The sequence below is a fragment of the Physella acuta genome, unplaced genomic scaffold (genome assembly GCF_028476545.2).
Source record: "Physella acuta isolate Inbredline_101_S28 unplaced genomic scaffold, ASM2847654v3 ptg000935l, whole genome shotgun sequence".
Classification (NCBI taxonomy): Eukaryota; Metazoa; Mollusca; class Gastropoda; family Physidae; genus Physella; species Physella acuta.
In genome coordinates this window covers 66,040-89,713 of record NW_026732452.1, presented here as the reverse complement: position 1 = coordinate 89,713, position 23,674 = coordinate 66,040, and the positions used below count along the sequence as shown (strand labels likewise).

At 36.4% G+C, this 23,674-nt stretch overlaps 1 protein-coding gene across 1 annotated transcript; it reads left to right on the top strand.

Moving 5' to 3' along the window:
- Positions 1 to 7,490: 7,490 nt before the first annotated feature.
- On the top strand, positions 7,491 to 23,555 carry LOC131953638 (leucine-rich repeat protein lrrA-like). The gene is made up of 13 exons (XM_059316922.1): positions 7,491 to 7,846; positions 7,983 to 8,141; positions 8,734 to 8,940; positions 9,644 to 9,739; positions 12,020 to 12,172; positions 13,251 to 13,438; positions 13,615 to 13,722; positions 14,480 to 14,651; positions 15,253 to 15,444; positions 15,887 to 16,054; positions 17,058 to 17,275; positions 20,313 to 20,529; positions 23,463 to 23,555. The coding sequence occupies exons 1-13, from the start codon at positions 7,499 to 7,501 to the stop codon at positions 23,553 to 23,555; spliced, it is 2,319 nt and encodes a 772-aa protein (XP_059172905.1). The 5' UTR covers positions 7,491 to 7,498.
- The last annotated feature ends 119 nt before the right edge of the window (positions 23,556 to 23,674 follow it).

The following is a 23,674-nucleotide window of genomic DNA, read 5'->3' as shown; positions in this document are numbered from 1 at the left end:
TTGGAGTATTATAATTGTTCATTAAATTGAAACAGGCGCGTTCGTTTAAGTGAGTGCAAAAACTATGAATAAGTTGGGGTACTATAGTCGTTTATTAAGCTAAAACAGGCGATTCTGCCCCGGGCGTTTATGTTCGCGTTAGTGTTTTCTTTGTGTTTAGGTGGGTTTGCGTTAGTGGTTGCGTTTTGATTTGGTTCGTTTTTGTTCTTTCTTTTTTCGTTTTTGTTTGTGTTTTTTTTGTTTGGGTTTGTATTTGTGTTTTTGGTTGGTTTTGCGTTTGGATTTGGTTTGTTTTCGTTTGCTTTTTCGTTGTTTTTTTTTTTGGTATTGGTGTTTGTGGTTGGGTTTGTTGTTAGGTTTTTGTTTTCGTTTGTTTTTTCTTTGTGTTTGTATTGGTGTTTGTGGTTGTGGTTGGGTTTGTTGTTAGGTTTTTGTTTTCGTTTGTATTTCTAATTGTGTTAGCGTTATGTTTGCGTTTTGTTGTTTTGGTTGGTTGTGGTTTGGGTGGGCAATGCCGGGTTTATGATGATTACTAAACACACAGGTAATGGTCTTTAACGGAAAGGTTTTTCACAGAAGCCAGAGCAGGGCCTGGCCGGGACGGCTAGTATGATATAGATCTAGGTCTAGATAAATTATCTAGATCTAGATTTTAGCTTTTTTTAAATTCGGATTGTCGTTGGAATATAACCTGATAGGCAGCGTTGTGGTTTTTAGGCCAAATCCACTGGAAGAACCTTTTAAAACTTTTGCCGAGGGTTCTCAAAACGGGATCATTCTCGCGACATTCGGGAGCAGCGTCTTCAACATTCCCAGCCACGTCATCGATCAGATGACGTCAGCATTCCCAACTAGATCATCAGTGGCGTAGCCAGGATCGGCTCAAGGGTGGGGGGGGGGGGGGTTCCAATTTTTACCCGGGGACAAACTTTCGATTTGCACCCCCCCTCAAACTTTCGATTTCCACCCCCCTCATACTTTTTATACATATACCCCCCTGCCTACGCCACTGTAGATAATAATTAATTAGGAGTAGTACAATGTATATTATTGTATATGCCTATCGCTTCTCTAGACATCTCAGGCTCGAGACCGTAGGATGTCTCTGAGTTCACCCAGCTCTAATGGGTACCTGACTCACGTTAGATAAATTAATTAGGACTAAAACACTGACCTTTCAAATGAGCGAGACCAGAGAAACAGGTGAACGCTACTTTACCTGACCGTTGGAACTCCAGGACCCATGTCGTTTGTTGTCATTGCCCTATACAGAGGCGTAGCGAGGGGAGGGTAGGGGGGTGCGGACCGCACCGGGTGACACCATTTAGGGGGGGTGACGCCAAGCCAAAAAATAGCAAAATATTTAGAGAAAAACTTGAGGGGGGGGGGGGGTGCAAATCGAAAACTTGAGGGGGGTGGTGCAAATCGAAAGTTTGAGGGGGGGGGGGGGTTGCAAATCAAAAATTTGAAAGTTTGTCCCCGGGAAGGGTCGCTACGCCTCTGGGGGGGGGGGGGGGGGGGGTGACACCACTAAGTGCCGCACCGGGTGACACCCGACCTCGCTACGCCACTGACCCGATATAAAATGTAAGACGTTTTATGGGAAGAGACAGTTTTAATTTCTTTATCAGCTCTTTTGGTGGCCAGTATCAACGTCATCCATAGGTGATGCTAGAAGATGGTTATTGTACCTGGACATAGTAGCGTACGCAGGGGGTGTGGGGGGCAGCTGCCCTCCCACCTACGACCATTTTAAGGATAGTGGCACCTGTTTTGGGGAATAATTAAATAATATTTAAAACAACTTCGGCAACACACACACACAAACAACAACAGCAAACACATTAATAGAAATACGAATTAAAAACAGTTATGTTATGTACCCTAAATATCACATTTTTAATAACTCATCGCAAGTTATGTACCCTAAATATCACATTTTTAATAACTCATCGCAAGTTATGTACCCTAAATATCACATTTTTAATAACTCATCGCAAGTTATGTACCCTAAATATCACATTTTTAATAACTCATCGCAAGTAGATATACAGCCTACTTCTTGGGTTACTCATCGGCGCCTAGCTCAGCGCCAGGCATGTGCAAGGTGCTTTTTTGTTACAATATCTGTCCACTTTATCGCCTGTACATCAGCTGTTTGTGTTATTCCTACTGGATATACACCGTCAACCACCTATAGATTGATCTTACTTCACAAGTCTTTGCTTGAGTTGTCAAGCTCAATTCAGCCATCCATCTTAACTTTGGGTTTTAAGATCAGTCGAAAAACGTAGGGCAATTGTTGACCTAAAGTGTGCCCCGTAGAATACGGTTTCCTCATCTAACCCGAAAAACCGGTATACGCCTCTGACTGGGCACCAGAGACGGGCTCAACCACCCCCTCAACCACCCCCTCAACCACCCCCTCAACCACCCCCTCAACCACCCCCTCAACCACCCCCTCAACCACCCCCTCAACTTTATAACCAATGTGAAAGGGGGTGACCCTATTCGCGCCTCTATATAACCGGTAGTTACTGGTGGGGGTGAACTTTATATCAACCCCCAACCGGTGTACCTTATATTTATAAGGGCTGACACATTACCAAACCCCAACCCACTAGTCTAGGTTTTACTTTTACAGGGCGGGTGTATACTTTTTTCTCACCCCATTTTACTTTTAGTTATAAAAATAGCAACCCGCTCTGGGAATCTCTTTGACCTGTTGTCTCCAATACTTAACAGTTTTTCGTTATGTTCAGAGTTTCTTCCAGGCATTTCTTCGGGGGGAGGGGGGGGGGCGACGACGACGATCCCCCCTCCCCCCCCCCCCCCTCCGAAGAAAATGGAATTTATATAGAAAATATATACTTTTAACAGTGTCCGTCCCCCCTCCGCCCGCAAAATTTAGTCCGCCCCCCCCCCCCCACCCACCCCGAAAATTTCAAATGCCCCCCCCCCCCCCCGGAGAAAAAAGTCTGGAAGAAACACTGGTTATGTTACCAGATTCAAAGGAAATGGAATGAAGGCATGTGTGTTGTAAAAAACAAGTTAATTAAAAAGTCTAGTGACAATTTTAGCGCAATTTCCTTATGTTATCTAAAAATAGCTCTGTCGTAGCGTAAATCAAGAGCAGGGTTAGTAAAACCATTGGTTAGTTATTAAAACGTTTTTATTAAAAAAAAATTTCAGTATTTTACATGTTTTATTTACAATAGAGTTACATGACTAAAAACCATTGCGCGCCTAGCTACTGAACATGATGACGAAGCCATAGAACGTGATGGTGCAGCTATTGAACGTGATGACGCGTGTGGTGTGGTTGGAAAAAATGCCTACTAATTCGGTCCAAATTTTAATTAATTCAAAAAAAAATTTGTGACCGAACGAAAGGATATTTTTGAAAACTTTCTTCGGCAATATTGTTCTAAATTATGGCAGGAATCGATTGGTACATATTTCAAGTCGCTAAGTGGTCTGGTTGCCGAGATATGGGCCAAAAACTGCATTTTTTCGAGGTTTTTTGGCTTTTCCTGGAAATACATGAAAGAAACCCGAAATTTTTATGGCCTATGTTCATTCTCGTAACTTGCTTAACATAATTGCTTTTGGAACTAGTCATCGATATTGCTTCGTTGAGGAGGAGATACGACTTAAAGCCCGGACACACATTCATACATCCATACATTCATAGATTCATCCATCCATTCCCAGAAATGACGAGTTAATAAACGCAATTCTCCAGAATGGAAATTGCGCTAAAAAATATTACTAAAGGGAAATTACTGTTTATTATTTTTACATTTGAATATATATAGATCTATTACTCCGTTAAATAGGTAGTTATGGGCAGAGGCGTAGCGATGGGGGGGGGGGGTGCAAATCAGTTTGAGGGGGGGGGGGCGTTCAAATCAAAAGTTTGAGGGAGGGGGTGCAAATCGAAAGTTTGAGGGAGGGTGTGCAAATCGAAAATTGTAAGTTATTCCCCGGGAAGGGTCTCTACGCCTCTGGCGGGTGACACCATTAAGTGCCGCACCGGGTGACACCCGACCTCGCTACGCCACTCCTTTCTTCTTCTTCTTCGTTCTTAATTATTAGTGTTGAAGGGGATCGAGATTTATCTGCCAGTGGGTTTGAACTCGAGACTTTGTTCGAATTTATCAACCATGAGCTTTTTGCCGACTCGACCACGCCTCCAACACAATTAAGCGTTACGTGTCAACTGGTTATGCGCCATTGAGGCCATTGACTCCGATTTCAGCCTGCTTTTCTTTTTGGATTTGCTTCCATAGCCTTTGTCAAACCAAGAACAAACTACAAGGCAGCAGTTGTTTGATTTTGGAGTTTTCTCTCCTAGAAGAGTGGCTGTCCCCAGCTAACGAGCCTCATCTGCCCGAGGGTTCGAACTCGAGACTTTACCGACTCGACAATGCCGACCCCTTTTAATGGTTTGATTGTTGAAGTTTGAATTATTTATATTATAATGCCCCCCACCCACAACAGTTAATTGACCTAAATAATTAGGGGTTGTCTATAAATGATGTTACACTCCTAGGGGAGGGGGTTTGAAATGTGGCAATGTGTACCATGGGGAGGGGCAGAGGCATCACAAGGCAGGAGCTGCATGAAAGAAATCTCTGGTCATTTTCAGCAAAGTGGCGCCTATTTTGAAACTTTTTAAACTCAAAGTTTTAAACAATATTTGTTAGAGATTTATTTTTGGTCAGCACATCGATGAAAATCACTTACAAGATTTCTTTCATGCAGCAGTTATGCATATAGTAATAGACAATTATAAAAATAGCCATTACTATGTATAAAAAACCTCTACGTGTAGTAACACTTGAAAAGAGGGGTGTTAGGTTAAAGTCCACTGTATTCTGTATTTGCTTAAGATTTATTAAATTTTAAAATATTAGGCCTATAAATAACTCTACACAATATATATAAAGTTCGAATCGTGTAATTAATTACTATACAGACACAAATACAACTGATATGGCACCTAGATTCTATATTTAAATTTACTTTCGGGCGAACTACGTAGCGGTTGGGAAATTTTTACAAGGCCAACAGTTATCACGATAATGTAGTATTATGACAGATTTGAAACAGAAGAAACTTTATATTAATTACTATTTTATTTTACTAGATCTAGATTTATATTATATTTAACCAAGGTTATGTTTTGTATTTTAAAAAAAAAATCCAATTTAACTCAAATCCCCACTGACAGTGTAAATAATTATCCGCTCAGCTGTTGTATAGTTTGAATAGGTTTCAAATAGTTAGATCTAGTAATTTTAATTCTTTGGTGTATCAAACTAAATATATTGCGACCAAGATCACAGCGGGTATTAAATGAAAATAATTAAGTAAAGAAGAAATATTCAGGGTGGGAGAGGAAGAAATTGAAAGACATTTTCAGATCGCCAACTAACATCCAAATGTGCCAGTTCAAGTTTTTATTTTAAGTATTAGGTGTAGATTCGTACTTATTTCCCGCTCCCAATTTTAAATGTATATAAACAAAGGGGAGGGGAGGTTAAGTCTAGGATAAGTCGTAAAAAAGTAGTAAGTTTCAGATCGTTAGTAGATCTAGATAGATCTATGATTTGTTTAAGACCTAGAATCTAGATCTAGAATCTAGACCAGAATCTAGACTAGTATTAGATAGATCTAGATAATATAGAATAGAGTCTAGTTTAGATCTTGATCTAGAATCTAGTGAGTTTTAAATCGCCCGCGACTAGTTTCTTGTTATTGGTGTCACCCCCTCTCATTTTGTGAAATGGTGTACTGTAAATTATCACACGTTATTAAATCCACTTATTAATTCCAGTGAAAAAAACACCCTTTTTATTGTTAGTTATTAGAGTGTCACCCCATCCTGGTCATCAATCGAAAATATTCAGCCAAACTTTTTCCTCCCTGATAGCTTTAATTATTATATAATTAAAGATTTTAACATAAAGATGTTTATCTATGATCAGTTATTAATACAGCTGGTTATAGCATATAGAGATCTAGTTAACAGGTTTGTGTCATGGTGACAAAGCCCCCCACCCCTCCCCCCTACCTTTTCAGGATTGTCTATTTGAACTTAAAATAATTTTTAAATCTAATTAATATTCATTAAACTGGCAAAAATCAAAAAGCATATTTCTTCTATATATTTTGTCTTGGTGTCACCCGGTGCGGTCCGCACGCCCCGCTCCTGCCTTGTGATGCCTCTGCCCCTCCCCATGGTACACATTGCCACATTTCAAACCCCCTCCCCTAGGAGTGTAACATCATTTATAGACAACCCCTAATTATTTAGGTCAATTAACTGTTGTGGGTGGGGGGCATTATAATATAAATAATTCAAACTTCAACAATCAAACCATTAAAAGGGGTCGGCATTGTCGAGTCGGTAAAGCTCATGGTTGCTAAACCAAAAAGTCTCGAGTTCGAACCCTCGGGCAGATGAGGCTCGTTAGCTGGGGACAGCCACTCTTCTAGGAGAGACAACTCCAAAATCAAATAACTGCTGTCTTGTAGTTTGTTCTTGGTTGGACAAAGGCTATGGAAGCAAATCCAAAAAGAAAAGCAGGCTGAAATCGGAGTCAATTGCCTCAATGGCGCATAACCAGTTGACATGTAATCCTTAATTGTGATAAAAGCATGGTCGAGTCGGCAAAGCTCATGGTTGATAAATTCGAAAAAAAAAGTCTCGAGTTCAAACCCTCTGGCAGATAAGGCTTGATACCTCCCAACGCTAAAAATTAAGAACGAAGAAAAAGAAGAAACCATTAAAAACTATCAACTGAACCGGTGTCTGACCAACTAAACAACTTGAACTGATACAATTCCTAATAGGCCTTTACTATGATTTATGTCATCTTATAATTATATAATGTACAAAATTATCATTATCATGATTGTGCATTTCTATTTTTATTTTTTTAGGGACCCATATTAAACATTGCTCCAGTTTAGGATTAACAATCAGCAACAGAAAAGTCCACAAATTAGCTTTTTTCTGTATCATAATTAGCAGGGACATTTTTTTTACAACTGTAAACGGTAAACAACCTGAGCTTTATGTAGGATTAATTTTTATTTCTATAAAATGCTACTCGATTTTACTTTTTCTCATTGCTTGCCCTTTTAGGTATTATTTTCTGTCATTTTTTTAAAAAATTGATTACTAAAATTAAAAATTAAATTCTTTCAACAGAGTCTACAAAGCAGCCCTCCTCTCAATTCGTAACATCTGAAATATCATCTACTGACTACTGTAATAACAAATTGAACAGTTCCAAATTTATATTGTAAAGAACGCAAAGGAGCTATTGCCATCTTGGCTAGGAAAAAAAATAACCATACACCATAAGGGAGTAAAAGCAAACTAGAACTTGTGTTTCATCTAAAATTTTAAAGATTTTTTTTCCACATATTCTGGAAAATTTGATTAAACTGGTAACAAGTTACAGCATTAGCATAGTGATTTAAAATGTCAGGCAAAGGAAAAAAGGATAAGGGCCCAACTGCTATGGGCCCAGGCTCTACTATTGCAGGAGTCAACGACGTACTGAAGAAATTGATTAAAATCAATCTGTCGAAGCAAGGGCCAAGGGTTACCCTTAACTTTGGTTCTGTGGGATTCAAACTCCTACCTCTTGAGATTTTCAAAAATGAAGAGATCATGACCCTTACTGTTGAATTTTTAGCACAGTTCAACAGGCTGAAGAAGCTACCATCTGAAGTTGAAGTGCTGAAGAACCTGAGTCGCCTGGATTTTCGCAGTAACCGATTAACATCTATCCCTGCTACTTTATTTAACTGCTTGTTTTTGGAATATGTGAGTAATCCAAAAAAACACTTATAAAAAATGTTTTTTTTTATCAATTTCTGTTTTATCTTAGTTAAAAATCATTTATGTCTTTTAATTGTATTTATATGAACATAAAACGTTAAAATCTACTATTTCTTTTCAGGTTGACGTATCAGATAATATTATTAAAAGTGTACCCAAGACTATAAAGAATTGCTTATATTTACACACTCTTACAGTAGAGAATAACAAACTGAAAGGACTCCCAGCCACAATTAACCAGTGTAAAGATCTCAAACAAATCAACTGTCGTTTAAATCAGGTAAGGTGTCAAATACTTCAACTATAAATTAAGTCAGATCTCAAATGGATCAATTGCTGTTAAATCACCATCCTTATTATCAGGTACACTCTTCCCAACTACAAAATAATTGATATTAACAGAATATCTTAAAAGTGTGACTTTACTTTTAGAATATATATTCTATTTTGAATCCTTGTATTTCGTTTAACAAACTGTAATTTTCAAACACTAAAAAGTAAGGCCTATATGCTTAGGTTAAAAAACCTAATGTTTTACACCTCCACTTTTGGGTAACAAAAATAAATAAAAAATCTGTTTAAATTTAAAGTTGAATGTATAAGTATTTATATTTGTGCTTCAATTATTCTCATGTAATGTAATTGAAAACTTATCAAAACCCTGTATTATGCACAAGTACATGCTAAGCTTTGTTCTTAAAATATTTACACTCTCATTCATTCACTTCAGATAAAATATCTCCAAAGTCCTGTATGAAGTATATACTATAGTTGATTCTTAAAATATTTACACTTCCAATTATGAAAACTTTTATGAAATGCATGCTATATTTAATTCTTAAATTATTTTCACATCCATTCATCCACCTCAGATAACAAAAATCCCCAAAACCCTGTATGAAGTGCGTGCTAAGGTTGACCTTTCCTGGAACCGAATGAAGGCGCTCACCAGTGCTAAAATAAAAAATTCTGGCCTAAGTTGGTTAAATGCCTCACACAACAGAATTGTTACTCTGCCGGTCAACTTGGACAGGGTGTATACATTAACATACCTGGACTTGTCTTATAATGAATTAGTTGTAAGCGCAGTGTTTTTTAAGCCAGGGAGTCTGTATGCTTTGCGCCACTGTACCAGTCACTCTTTGAAAGGCTTCATTTCGCTTTTTTTATTTGTTATAGGATACTGTTACAAAGAAAATAGTGTCGGAAATGTATGCATAACTATGGGTTTAAATATATTGTATTAAAATAATTTATTTTTAATACAGCTGTAATAATCTATTGGCGAAATATTTTATTTAATTTCTTTTCTTACTTTGGACTGATTGGTTGCAAACCCCTGGCTTAAATAGTTATTTGAATTAATTTTTAAAAGTTTTAAAACCATTCTATTGGTTTGTTTCTCAGTATTTTGTTGTTGTTTTTCTTTATTCAGAAAAAATGTGATTTACAACATAATTATTTTTTAAGTTTTAATGTGGAATATTTAAGAAATAATTTACCGTAAAATTTTAGTCTTCTTTAATTTTGATGTTTACAGTTACTAAAATATTCATTTCCATCACAACATTATATTATCAGTATAATATAAAATTTAATTTGCCAGTTACATGAAGTGAAACAAGTAGTTTAAGTAAGATTTGTTGTAAACAGAATTATCTCCCCTCATTTAAACCAGATGACATAGGACCACATTTCTCATCATTGAAATATTATTTTATTAATTTAAAAATGAACTCCATCTTGTTTTAATAAGCACTGTATTGAAATATTATTTTTTAGAGATTGCCTCAAGAAATGACTTTAATGAAATTCCTACGAGATTTGAATGTCAGTCATAACCAGCTGACAAGTCTTTTTGAAGAAATGAATAAATTTGTAAGTAGCTAACCATTTACTCTAAAAAATGTAAAGATTTCTTCCTACTTTATTTTTATAGCTCTAGCACATGGGTTCCCAACCCTGTGCCCGCGGGCGCCATGGCACCCGCTGAACGATTCGTATGTGCCCGCCTCTCACTATTCGACAGAGACAGAATTTTTTTCATAAACATTATTTTAAAATATGATTTATTTTTATTCATTTGTTACAGTTTAATTTTTTTTTGACTGCCTATGTTTATTAAATATGTTCGATACTTGTCCCAACTTGTCTAGCGGCGAGAAAGACTGCACTATTTAAGCTAGCCTGGAATGGCTAGTGCCATTTGAATAATTTTTCAGTTCAACATATTTATGCGAATCATTGTTTTCAAACATGACCTTAATAAAATCAAGATATAGATCTCGACTCAACAATGAGCATCTGTATGATTGTCTGCTAACAGGATCATCGTCACACGCTCCTAATTATGAAGCTCTGGCCAATGAAATGCAATGCCAAAGATCACATTGACTTTATTATATTTTTTAATTAAATATTTTCTTTGTATTTATGTGTTTTGTTTACTTTCTTTATGTTTTGTAAATACATTTCTCTGTGTGTATGCAATATGAAAAAAATGCCAAATAATTTTATTATTTTGAAACATCTTTGTTAATACATTATTATTATTTATTAATACATTATGACTATAAGAAAATAAGAAAATAAATTATGGGAAAATGACAAATTAACGAAGGAGTTAGTCGATTTAAAATTGGTGGTGCCCGCCACCCTATCGATATTTTAGAATGTGCTCTAGAGTAAAAAAAGGTTGGGAACCCCTGCTCTAGCAGAAGAATATAAAGCAGCAGTTACCGTTGTTCACTCCCTTTTAATATTAATCTAGTGTATGAAAACTTGGCTGTATTTCTAATTCATGAGTTTAAAATCTAGGAGAGGTGGGTAGGTAGTAAGACTTTTCAACACCAAGATATTGCAGTAATTGGACCTGTTGGTGCCATGATATTTTTGACTGCTGGACATTTCGATATTAAGACATTTTGACAGCTGTACATATTGATGGCTGGACATTTTGATGCCAAGACATTTTCCTGACTGCTGTACATATTGGTGGCTGGACATTTTGATGCCAAGACATTTTCTTGACTGCTGTACATATTGGTGGCTGGACATTTTGATGCCAAGACATTTTCTTGACTGCTGTACATATTGATGGCTGGACATTTTGATGCCAAGACATTTTCTTGACTGCTGTACATATTGGTGGCTGGACATTTTGATGCCAAGACATTTTCTTGACTGCTGTACATATTGGTGGCTGGACATTTTGATGCCAAGACATTTTCTTGACTGCTGTACATATTGATGGCTGGACATTTTGATGCCAAGACATTTTCTTGACTGCTGTACATATTGGTGGCTGGACATTTTGATGCCAAGACATTTTCTTGACTGCTGTACATATTGATGGCTGGACATTTTGATGCCAAGACATTTTCTTGACAGCTGTACATATTGGTGGCTGGACATTTTGATGCCAAGACATTTTCTTGACTGCTGTACATATTGGTGGCTGGACATTTTGATGCCAAGACATTTTCTTGACTGCTGTACATATTGATGGCTGGACATTTTGATGCCAAGACATTTTCTTGACTGCTGTACACATTGATGGCTGGACATTTTGATGCCAAGACATTTTCTTGACTGCTGTACACATTGATGGCTGGACATTTTGATGCCAAGACATTTTCTTGACTGCTGTACACATTGGTGGCTGGACATTTTGATGCCAAGACATTTTCCTGACTGCTGTACATACTGGTGGCTGGACATTTTGATGCCAAGACATTTTCTTGACTGCTGTACATATTGATGGCTGGACATTTTGATGCCAAGACATTTTCTTGACTGCTGTACATATTGATGGCTGGACATTTTGATGCCAAGACATTTTTTGACTGCTGGTCATTTTGATATCAATACGTTGTTGCGGCTGGATGATTTTTTAAAGTTAAAAATAAATTTCTTTTAAAATTAGAATAGATCAGATTGTAATGTTTTTAAAAATTTCATCCAGTTGATAGAAAGTACTTGATGCTTTTTAAAATGTTGAATTTTAAAATTTCAAATTTTAAAATGTCAAATTTTAAAATGTCAAATTTTAAAATGTCCAATTTTAAAATGTCCAATTTTAAAATGTCCAATTTTAAAATGTCCAATTTTTAAAATGTCAAATTTTAAAATCTCGAAGTTTAAAATGCCGAATTCCAGGTGTACTCTTTGGCCACTTTGATAGCTAACGACAACGCCATAACAGAATTGCCCAACGATCTTGGTCGGCTGAGAGTCTTACAAGAACTTGATGTTGCCAACAATCAGATTGAGGAGCTCCCAGAAGAGATCACTGACTTAAGGGACATGCGTGTAGGTGGTTTTAGCTCTTCAATAGATGAAGTTTGTTTCTGATCAATGTTTTCTAAAATTAAGTGTTTTTCAGCTCCTTGGAAAGTTAGGTATTTTTAAGCTCCTTAGTGGATACAAAGTTATCCAGATCACTAGCTTTAACAATAAAATTACAAAACTAAATATGCCCTGTTGATTTTTTGATGCATAGTTGTATTATATAAGAGTAAAACTTATTTTTTTGTTCTATAAACAACTGTTGTACTATGATACAAGGCAATAGTTCAGCGATGGGAGTTTTGTAGGTAAAATTTATTTTAGCGCATTAGGTAAAAACCTAGTAGTTTGAAAAAGCTGATACGCAGTCTGATTTTCCCACATTCATAATATGGTGGTAAAATTAATGTCAATAAGTTGGAGCAGAAATGATTGAAAATGTTTTTTAAGCCAATTTAAATCAAAATGCAATGTTAAAAATTAATGTTACAAGTTCATGCAGTCTCAGTATTTGACAGAATCTGAAAATGATGTACCTCATTTCTCTGTTCACAGTATTTTTAAACTAAATTGAAGAAAATGGGTAAAAAGTTTTATATTTATGAAATAAGGAGAATGGAAACATACCCGTGTTAATATGGAATTTATTTTATCGTTCAAATACAAAATAATGAATCTGCCAAACATTAGGCAAAACACTTGCCTGGTAGTGGGAATGGGAAGATGGCATTCAACAGTCAAGTAATTTTCTCTACGACTGGTTTTAAACCCCATTGTGAGAGGTGCTATTCCAGTAGCAACACAGAGTATTCATTTGCACCATTGGCTATTCCTAGTTACCAAATTTTTAATAAGAAACGTTTCATTTTTTTTATCCAGCAAATATTTAAAATAGAAATTAAGCAAAAAGAAAATTAAAGTATGTGTATATATTTATATATATATATATATATATATATATATATATATATATATGCAAATTCATTGTCTTTTAATACTTCTTTCTGCATAAGTTATAACGCTAATAATACAATAAACCACACATGCGTTTGCACTATGTAATATATGTCGTATCACTGCCACCCTGCTATTTTTTGTCCAGATCATTGATTTGTCTGGGAACAAGCTACAGAACATAGAAGTCCTGGTGAACATCCCAACACTTGAGGAACTTAAGGTAGCCCGGAACAAGATACAGAAGCTGCCAGAGAACATCAGCAAACTCAAGAACCTCATCATCTTTGATTTCTCCAATAATCGGGTGAATACCATCCCAGAGTCTTTGAACACGTAAGCTCATCTTTGAAGGAATTTTATTTTAAAACAATATTTTTTATCAAATAGAAAACTGTTGTGGCCTGTTTAACTGTTTGTTCCCCTAATTCATTTTGTTGATACTTTGTAGATACAAAGCCATCAAAAACAAAATATATGACCTCCTTTTTGCCATCAATATTTTTTTGCAGTATCGTTTCACTGAAAGAAGTTGTAGCATCGGAAAACATAATTACAGAAATTCCTGATACATTTGGAAAATATCAGCTGCTTCGTAGACTTGAATTAGAGAATAACAAGTATGTTAATAACAAACTTTTCATTTTATATATCATAAATTTGTTGAAAAATATGACACTAAAACAATTTAAAAAAAAAAGATTTGCATGAGATGTATCTATTAGTATTAATGTATAATATTTTAACCCTTTTCTTTTTATAGGAAGAATAAAATAATTTTTAAATTACATATTAAAAAAATATGTAATGGCTATGTTCAATTAGTCGATAGTGCACTTTGTAACCTGCAATACAGTTTGTATGTAGCATAGCTTTGTGTTGTGAATTAATAATTGAATTCTGCTGTTTTGTTTTCTTATTCTTCTTCTTTTCAATTGTATTGTTGAATGGGATTTCCTCCAACACAATTATTATGTGTCAACGGGTTATGCACCATTGAGGCCGTTGACTCCAATATCAGACTTTTTTTTTTCGATTTGCTTCCAAAGCCTTTGTCCAACCAATAACAAACTGGAAGGCAGCAGTTGTTTGATTTTGGAGTTGTCTCTCCTAGATGAGTTGCTGTACCTCACATCTGACTCGGGACTTTTCAGTTTATCAACCATGTGCTTTACTGACTTGACCACACTGACATTAGCTTTATTTTGATACATTTTATTCTATTCTCCAATCAGTCAATTATCCCTTAGCCCCTCGGGCGCCACAATTGATTACTTTCAAAATTTTCTGCTATTTTTCTGTAATATTCATAATCCATTCTTGTGTGGTGTAAATTCTATAGAATTGCTACCTAATTGTGGATTGGATTAATTTCAGAATCAAACAGCTCCCTGAGGATATGCGACGTGTGAGGACTCTGGAAATCCTGAACCTGGCAGGCAATGGCTTCATGTCCCTCCCTGAAAACTTAGAGATCATGGAGTTTCTTCGGGATTTAAATTTGTCAAGCAATAATTTAACTGAAGTTGTTTTTAACAAGACTTTGGAGGTATGTTCATCTGTTTTCTAAGATAAAAAAAAAATGTAGTGTGAGCAACTATTATTGAGTTGATATCTTTCTTAATAAATAGTACAAGTTAAGTAACCTTTCTAACCTGATGGTAAATAAACAACTGCTGCCTTGTAGTTTGTTCTTGGTTGGAAAAAGGCTATGGAAGCAAATCCAAAAAGAAAAGCAGGCTAAAATCGGAGTCAATGGCCACAATGGCGCATAACCAGTTGACACGTATACTTAATTGTGTTGGAGGCGTGGTCGAGTTGGTAAAAGCTCATGGTTGTTAAACTCGAACCAGTCTCAAGTTCAATCCCTCTGGCAGATACAGTTCGATCCCTTCCAACAGTAAAAATTAAGAACGAAGAAGAAGGGACCCTGACATATGAAAGGATAATGTGGTCAGCACTATGCCCAGCCACATTTTGTGATGGTAACAACAAAAACCCATCTCACCTTTCAATTTAATCTATACAAGCTCGAGTAAAAAATATGTATGCATATTTTCTTCTATTCACAGGAAGAAAATTTCTAAGCATATAATATTATTCATATATGTGGAATAATTATATAAATGTGCTTTATTTCTGTTTTGCAGGTGATAAACATAGCGAATAACCCCTTGACCCCCTACAGCGAGACCCCAAAATGCGCCCTTGCTCGGATAGGAGAAAGTCACCATGTAACAAGGGTGACCTTCTTGGATTTGAGAAACATCAACTTGGATGCATTTCCCCAAGGGATTTGTTCCCTCAGATTATTGGAAGTCCTGAAGATCTCCCAAAATAAAGTACGAATTTCCTTATAGAATCACTATCTCGTTATTCTGTTTTTTAGTTATTATCTTATAGGTTGGTGGTTTTGTTTTTCTTATCATGTAACTGGTTAATATTCTTTTTAAATCATTTTACTGGTAAATTATTTTATCTTAATACATTTTTTAAAAATAGTCTGTCTACTGAACTGTGGTTTTATTTTCAATAACCATCCCACGAATTAGTTATTACATATTCATCTAATTGGTTTTAAAATCATTTTACTGGTAAATAATCATCTAATGCTTTTTAAAAAATTTATTGTACTGATAAATTGCTTTTTTAAACATCCTAATAAAAGTTTTTTTTTAAGTCTTTCTAGTGTACTGTGGTTTTACTTTCAGTAACCATCCCATGAATAAAAAAAATTTGATGTAAAACATTTGAGTAATAAAATATCAACTTCCCTTTCTACAGATCAAAGAATTGCCTCAAGAGATTGGCAATCTAAAGAACATGGAACATTTTGATGCCAGCCATAATGAAATCAGTGAGATTCCTATCACCATAGACACGATGCACAAACTGAAGTACCTGGATTTTTCTCACAATGAAATTGTTAAAGTCCCCATGAATGTGGCCAAGGTAGGATACTTTATAGTGTATAGTCATATACACACACAAACACACGTATATCAAGATACATACATACATATATATCTATAAATATAAAAATTAAATAATTTTTTGTGGGTTTGTCATCCAGTCCCCATAAAACTTTGGAAAGTTGTTGAGAATGCTCCCACACAGGTGTTTTGCAAAGAAAAATGTTGATTTCGGAGGGGCGTCATCCCGGCATAGTGTGATTTGGAGTCTTGGGCTCCACTCATCAGTCCTTCTGCCCCTACATTTAATTAAAAAAGTGTGATACACTTTGGATATGTTGTGCTACTACAACCAATCACTAATTAGAATTAGGTGCATCCATCGGTGGATCGGCGATCAGGTCACCTGCAGCACCCTGGGCTCCTCTACAATGGCGCCTACATTCATTTTAAAGAGCACCATACAATAGAGACATGGAGCACAATATTCGATTATTAAACCAAACAACTGTACAAGACTTTCAGTGAAATTGATGATGCACAATATTGTAGAAGCAACAATTTTGGGTGGTAAATTTATGGGTGTAGATGTGTTGTTGCCAAATATTCCAACATAAATACCATTTGAATTTAAACTTTTGCAATTTCTGGTGAGTCTTGCTTTTGCAATGACCTTAAATAAAGCACAAGACCAATCACTGCAAGTGTGTGGATTAGATTGGCAGCGTCCATGTTTTTCGTATAGTCACTTGTATGTGGCCAGCTCCATATGTCAGAAAATCTTTGGATTTATTCGTCTCTGTGCCAGAAGATAAACAAAAACATTGTATACCCACAGGCACTCGAATAAATACATTGAATTTAAAACAAGGCAGTAAATGTTTATAATATCAAACTAATTAATCAGTTTCAATGAAAAGAGTACATTAGAGACATCCTACAGACCTGATAGAATTATTCCTAGGACCAATCTTATCTATTATATGAAATTCTAAACCCAACAAAACCGTAATTAATGCCAATTTAATGTATTCTTTCTTCAGCTGAGCAAAATCAACTACCTGGATTTGTCCCACAATGTCCTAATGGAACTGCCAGAGTCCTTCAACCGTCTGGATCACCTGATCAATCTGGACCTCAGCCACAACCAACTGAACACTTTCCCCGAGGCTAAAGTGGACGCTTTAGGCTCTGTCTTAAACCTGGACTTATCCGTCAATAAGTTTGAGAACTTTCCGGAGGATCTGGCCTACCTCTGCCGGTATGGTTTTGAACCTGTTACAAATGTTTTTAGGATTAAACCTTTTCACTAAATATAAACCTTAACACCACTAGTACACATTAATAATTTATATATCAAGGTTATTTACACTAAAATATAAACCTTTACCGCATTATTGCACATTAATAAGTTATGTAGCAAGGAAATTTACACTAAAATATAAACCCTAAGCCTCAAGTACCCCACTATTACACATTGTTAATAATTTATTTTGCAAAGATATTTACACTAAAATATAAACAGTTACCCAACTGCTACACATTAATAATAGGCTATATGCTAAGGAAAAAATTAAAGCACTGACAGTTCTTAGGACAGATGAAATATAGAACTTACCAGTTTCTACAACATAAGCACAGTAGAGTTGAGTGGTCAGCACTAACCCCCACTGTGACTGAAGCCTGGGTGGGCAGGACATGTACAATAGCTCTAACTCCAGACTTTCTGAATAGTTAGTAATAAAACAGTTACCTCACAAGTTAAAGACAGTTACAAATACTATGGACGTTTTGACCCTAGGTCTTTGTCAGCTCACAACAGTGTGGTCTACCACTTCGCAGCCTTAATTTAAAGAAAAAAAGAAATCAAAATGCAAAAATAAGCCAAGAAATATTTTTAACATTGCTTCAATCCAATGGCTTACGCACTTAATCCGGACCGATCCCGTTTCATTTTGTAAAGGGAAATAACCAAGCAAGGATGATTTTAAGTAGTTTTTAATTGAGTCGTTTCCCTTGGTAAGAAAATTTCTTATCTCTGAGATAACACTGAGTAGGCCTATATAATAAAATTAAAACTCCCTAGTGAATGTTAAATTCATTGATTAATTTTCATAAAAACTTACAGAAGAGAATTTTGGACACCAAAACAGTTGATAAAATTTAGTTTTCAAAAGTCGCTTTTAAATAAAATACAACACTGTTATGTCACTCTTTCTTAAAAACACACATTGTCACACAAGTCCCTCACCTCTTTCTTTACTATGAATGCCAACACTGAACATGGATAAACCTGTAGACAGGGTCAACTGTCACCAATAGTTGTAAATTGCTGTAAGACTGTCATTTTGTGGGGACATAAGTTGGTAATGTTCCAACAGTAACAGAATTAGTGTTGCATGCATTCAGTACTGTAAGGTAATGTTACTAACAGAATTAGTGGTGCATGCATTCAGTACTGTAAGCTAATGCTACTATTAGAATTAGTGTTGCATGCATTCAGTACTGTAAGGTAATGTTACTAACAGAATTAGTGGTGCATGCATTCAGTACTGTGAGCTAATGCTACAATTAGAATTAGTGTTGCATGCATTCAGTACTATAAGCTAATGTTACTAACAGAATTAGTGGTGCATGCATTCAGTACTGTAAGCTAATGTTACTAACAGAATTAGTGTTGCATGCATTCAGTACTGTAAGCTAATGTTACTATTAGAATTAGTGTTGCATGCATTCAGTACTTTAAGCTAATGTTGCTAACAGAATTAGTGTTGCATGCATTCAGTACTGTAAGCTAATGTTACTATTAGAATTAGTGTTGCATGCATTCAGTACTTTAAGCTAATGTTGCTAACAGAATTAGTGTTGCATGCATTCAGTACTGTAAGCTAATGTTACTATTAGAATTAGTGTTGCATGCATTCAGTACTTTAAGCTAATGTTGCTAATAGAATTAGTGTTGCATGCATTCAGTACTGTAAGCTAATGTTACTAACAGAATTAGTGTTGCATGCATTCAGTACTGTAAGCTAATGTTACTAACAGAATTAGTGTTGCATGTATACCTTAAGCTAATGTTACTAACATAATTAGTGTTACATTCATTCAGTACCTTAAGCTAATGTTACTAACAGAATTAATGTGCATGAATTCAACTTCCTTTCTGTTATTGATTTTTTTCATGCTTTTCGCTAAAATTATTCTTAATCATATATTGATCTCGCATAGTTTATCAAAATCTTTCCCTTCTTCAGAAAAAAAAAACAATTTAATACTCAGTTTAAGTTATTCTCTGTTAGCAAAGAATAGAGGTAGATGCAGTCATGCATGAAAATGCATCACTTGTCTATAATAGTTGTTTTTCTGAAGGAAATCCATTTAGGTCATATTTGTATGATGAACATGTAGGACATCTCAACAGGACAGTGTTAAGTATCCATGTAATTCACCCCTATATTACCCACATGTAGGACACTTTTAGTAGGACATCTGAGTAGGACATGCCTGAGTTTACTCTCAGCTACATCTTTGGTAGGACACCACAGCTACTGAGTTTATTCAACTGATAGAAAAGTGTGTAATTGTCAGGTGGAGTGATGTTTTTAATTATATAGAGAAAATGTGCTTAGGTTTAGCTCCAAGCTTACATGTGATTTGATGTGATTTGATGTATTCACTGACAGACTAGGCTTAGCTCGGAGCTAACATGTGATTTGATGTATTCACTGACAGACTAGGCTTAGCTCATACTGGCTTAAACATCTCTTTCTCCAGGCTAAGAAAACTAAACTACTCACAAAATGTAATAAAACATCTCTTTCTCCAGGCTAAGAAAACTAAACTTCTCACATAATGTAATAAAACATCTCTTTCACCAGGTTTAGAAGACTAAACTTCTCACTAAATGTAATAAAAACATCTCATTCACCAGGTTTAGAAAACTAAACTTCTCACAAAATGTAATAAAACATCTCTTTCACCAGGTTAAGAAGACTAAACTTCTCACAAAATGTAATAAAAACATCTCATTCACCAGGTTTAGAAAACTAAACTTCTCACAAAATGTAATAAAACATCTCTTTCACCAGGTTTAGAAAACTAAACTTCTCACAAAATGTAATAAAACATCTCTTTCACCAGGTTTAGAAGACTAAACTTCTCACAAAATGTAATAAAAACATCTCTTTCACCAGGTTTAGAAAACTAAACTTCTCACAAAATGTAATAAAAACATCTCTTTCCCCAGGCTGAGAAAACTAAACTTCTCACAAATTGTAATAAAACATCTCTTTCTCCAGGCTGAGAAAACTAAACTTCTCAGAAAATGACCTGGCCGAACTGCCAGTTATCGTAAACAAGATGAAGAACCTTGAGGAGCTTGATCTCCATGACAACCTGATAGAAGAGCTGCCAGACAACATCTGTAAGATGAAGAAACTCCTCAAGTTGGACATCAGCGACAACAAAATAAAAGCATTCCCAGAGAAGTTAAATATTTTGCAAAAAACTTGTGAGGTAAGAACAGGTTTTACTTTTAGGACATATCAGGACACCTAATGTCATGCTAAATATCAGGACACCTAATGTCATGCTAAATATCAGGACACCTAATGTCATGCTAAATATCAGGACACCTAATGTCATGCTAAATATCAGGACACCTAATGTCATGCTAAATATCAGGACACCTAATGTCATGATAAATATCAGGACACCTAATGTCATGCTAATATCAGGACACCTAATGTCATGCTAATATCAGGACACCTAATGTCATGCTAATATCAGGACACCTAAGGTCATGCTAATATCAGGACACCTAAGGTCATGCTAAATATCAGGACACCTAAGGTCTCACTAAATATCAGGACACCTAAGGTCATGCTAAATCAGGGGTCTCCAAACTACAGCCTGCGGGCCTCATGCGGCCCGCGAGGTCCTCTCATCCAGCCCGCGAGGTCCTCTCATCCAGCCCGCGGAGATCTTTTTGTTCACGGAAAAAATGTTTGTTAGAGGTGGCTGAGGAACTTTGCCCATAAAATTTAAAATAATTTGAATTTTTAGCTTTGGGTGCAAATAACGTTGCCCTCCGTGTTGCAGACATTGATGAAAAGATTGTGACTCAAATAGTCAGAGCCGGCGTTAGGGGGTGGCAAACGGGGCGGTCGCCCTAGGCCCCGCGCTTGAAGGGGCCCCGCGCTTCAGCAACGCCATTGTTGTCTGAATTAGTTTGTAAACTTAAATAATCTTTGCTGAATTAAATTTAAAAAAAAAACTAAATGGCCGAAATTGTTGGATGTTAAAACTGAGGCTACGGCTGATGTTAGTGAGTTATCCTCTACATGGACTGGTACAGACCGTTATTCTAAAGAAAGACATTAGTGTCACACATCGCTGACACGGTCGACGCGTAAAAAGATACCCTATTGTTTGCAGACCGTTGAAGACGTTTTTTTTTTTTTTTAGTGAGAAGGCGGGGGTGCCTGTAGTAAACAGTCAGTGACCTGATGATGGCTTGCAGAGGAGGAGGGGGTGGGAGCGGATGGGGACATGCCCCGGAAATCCAGAGTATTTATCCCTAAAATCATAATTTATACACTGTATGGGCATCTTTTGTGTAACATCTTTTATGCATATTCACCACGATACGTTTGATAGGCATCCATACAGTAATTATGTTCATATTTATTTTATATATTGTCAGGTCATCTTTAAATACATTATACTTGTATTTATTTTTATATTTTTGAAGGGCATTTATACAGTAATTATGTCCATTTTCATTTTGGTAAACTTTAACGGTATTTGTAAAGTAATTAAGCACATGTTTATTTTAATTAATTGTAGGGACAGTGGCGTAGCGAGGTCGGGTGTCACCCGGTGCGGCACTTAATGGTGTCACCCCCCCCCCCTTCCCGAGGCGTAGCGACCCTTCCCGGGAAAAAAAATTCAAATTTTCGATTTGCACCCCCCCCCTCCTCAAACTTTTGATTTGCACCCCCCTCAAGTTTTCGATTTGCACCCCCCCCCCCCCCCACACACACACCTCCCTCAAACTTTCGATTTGCACCCCCTCAAGTTTTTCTCTCTATATTTTTTGCCATGGTGTCACCCCTCTAAAAGGTGTCACCCGGTGCGATCCGCACCCCCCCCGCTACGCCTCTGTGTAGGGATATTCAGTATAATAGTTAAGGCCATAGTGATTCTTGTTTTAAAATAGTGTAGGCACACTAAACAAATTATAAAGTCTATACTGTTTGATACATCGGGCCGAGACTGTTTTATGGTAAAGTTCTCCTGATTTCTAAAACGTCTAAATTACCGGCAGTCCGAGCATGCCATCGCGAAACTCATAAATAACATGGTTCACTTTCTAATTATAGACACGGACCTTCTCTTGTGAGAATGCGGTCTTAACCTGTAATGTAATACGTGGACGCTCTATACACACGCACCTTCTCTTGAATGGCTGCGGTCAGAGATCCAGTAACGTTTGACCCGAACTGATTTTTTTAGGGTTTGGCATCCCATAGATTTAAATGTACAGTTATCCTTCACGGGCTTCACCTCACCCCACCAACTGTCACCCCCCCCCCCCCCCAGTGTTCCACCTTACTGAGCGTCCGTGATTACATTTGAGAGTCATTTCCTTTGGATATCGATAGCTGTAAACAGTGTTTTTCACGATTCGAGCTTATTCCGAAATCTATCAATGTTTTGCTATTTTCCCCGGCATCCACACACTTTGAATGCCCCTGTTAACACTCGATAAATTGAGAAAATGTCGATACTATCACCTGCCACTGTGGACCGATTTAACGTTGCTTCAAAGTGCCCGAAGGTATTAAGTCAGCCAAACAGTGCCTTCAGTACATTTGGAGTATTCGGGATTCCTTTCCCAATACGGCGATCGCCTACAGAATCTTGCTAACAGTTCCAGTCACGAAAGGGAAGAAAAGTAGATCTTCGTTTGTGAACGTACTGGTAAGATTTTCATAAATAAACATTAATGTAAAAAAATCAGGTTTGAAGCTGACGTTCATCGTCTCTTTAATGCGTGTATCAAACTTATATCTGTTTTATTTTTTACTTTTCAAACAAAAAGCCTTATCAGAAACAAGCAACGTTTCAAAAGCACTTCTAAGTAAACAAATTATTTGTTAATCAGTGTCTTAATGTTAATACGACATTGATAAACAGCTTAAAAATACCATATATATCGTTATAAATATTAATTCGCGTTGAGAAGAAAAAAAAAAACGCCTCACTGTACATGTTTTATTTAATTATACACCAATGAAAAAAATATAAGGCCCCGCGCGGATGGTTGGCCATAGGCCCCGCGTACCCCTAACGCCGGCTCTGCAAATAGTGAAAACTGCTAACAAGTTTCGCAATTTTTCAATTGCAATGGATGAGTACAGGGCAACAACTTGACGCACTTTCAGCAGTGTGACATCTTCACGGCTGAAGCAATAGCTGAGTTCCCCACAACATTTGCATGCGAGATCATCAAGGACTCCCAGCTGCACTTTCAGTAGCGGTTTTCTGACTAGGATTCAAAGGCAGAAGATGTTAGACTGTTTTAAACCTCAATTGAAGCAAATGTGGCCGGTTGCCCCAGATGAACTGCAGATGGAGGTCATTGAATTGCAAACGA

What these genes read in the sequence shown, in the direction of transcription:
- LOC131953638 (XM_059316922.1), top strand. Translation starts at nt 7,499, where the DNA reads ATGTCAGGCAAAGGAAAAAAGGATAAGGGCCCAACTGCTATGGGCCCA. An exon ending in CTGACTTAAGGGACATGCGT is followed by an intron (nt 12,173 to 13,250) that starts GTAGGTGGTTTT and finishes TTTTTTGTCCAG; the next exon opens with ATCATTGATTTGTCTGGGAA. An exon ending in TCCCCATGAATGTGGCCAAG is followed by an intron (nt 16,055 to 17,057) that starts GTAGGATACTTT and finishes TTCTTTCTTCAG; the next exon opens with CTGAGCAAAATCAACTACCT.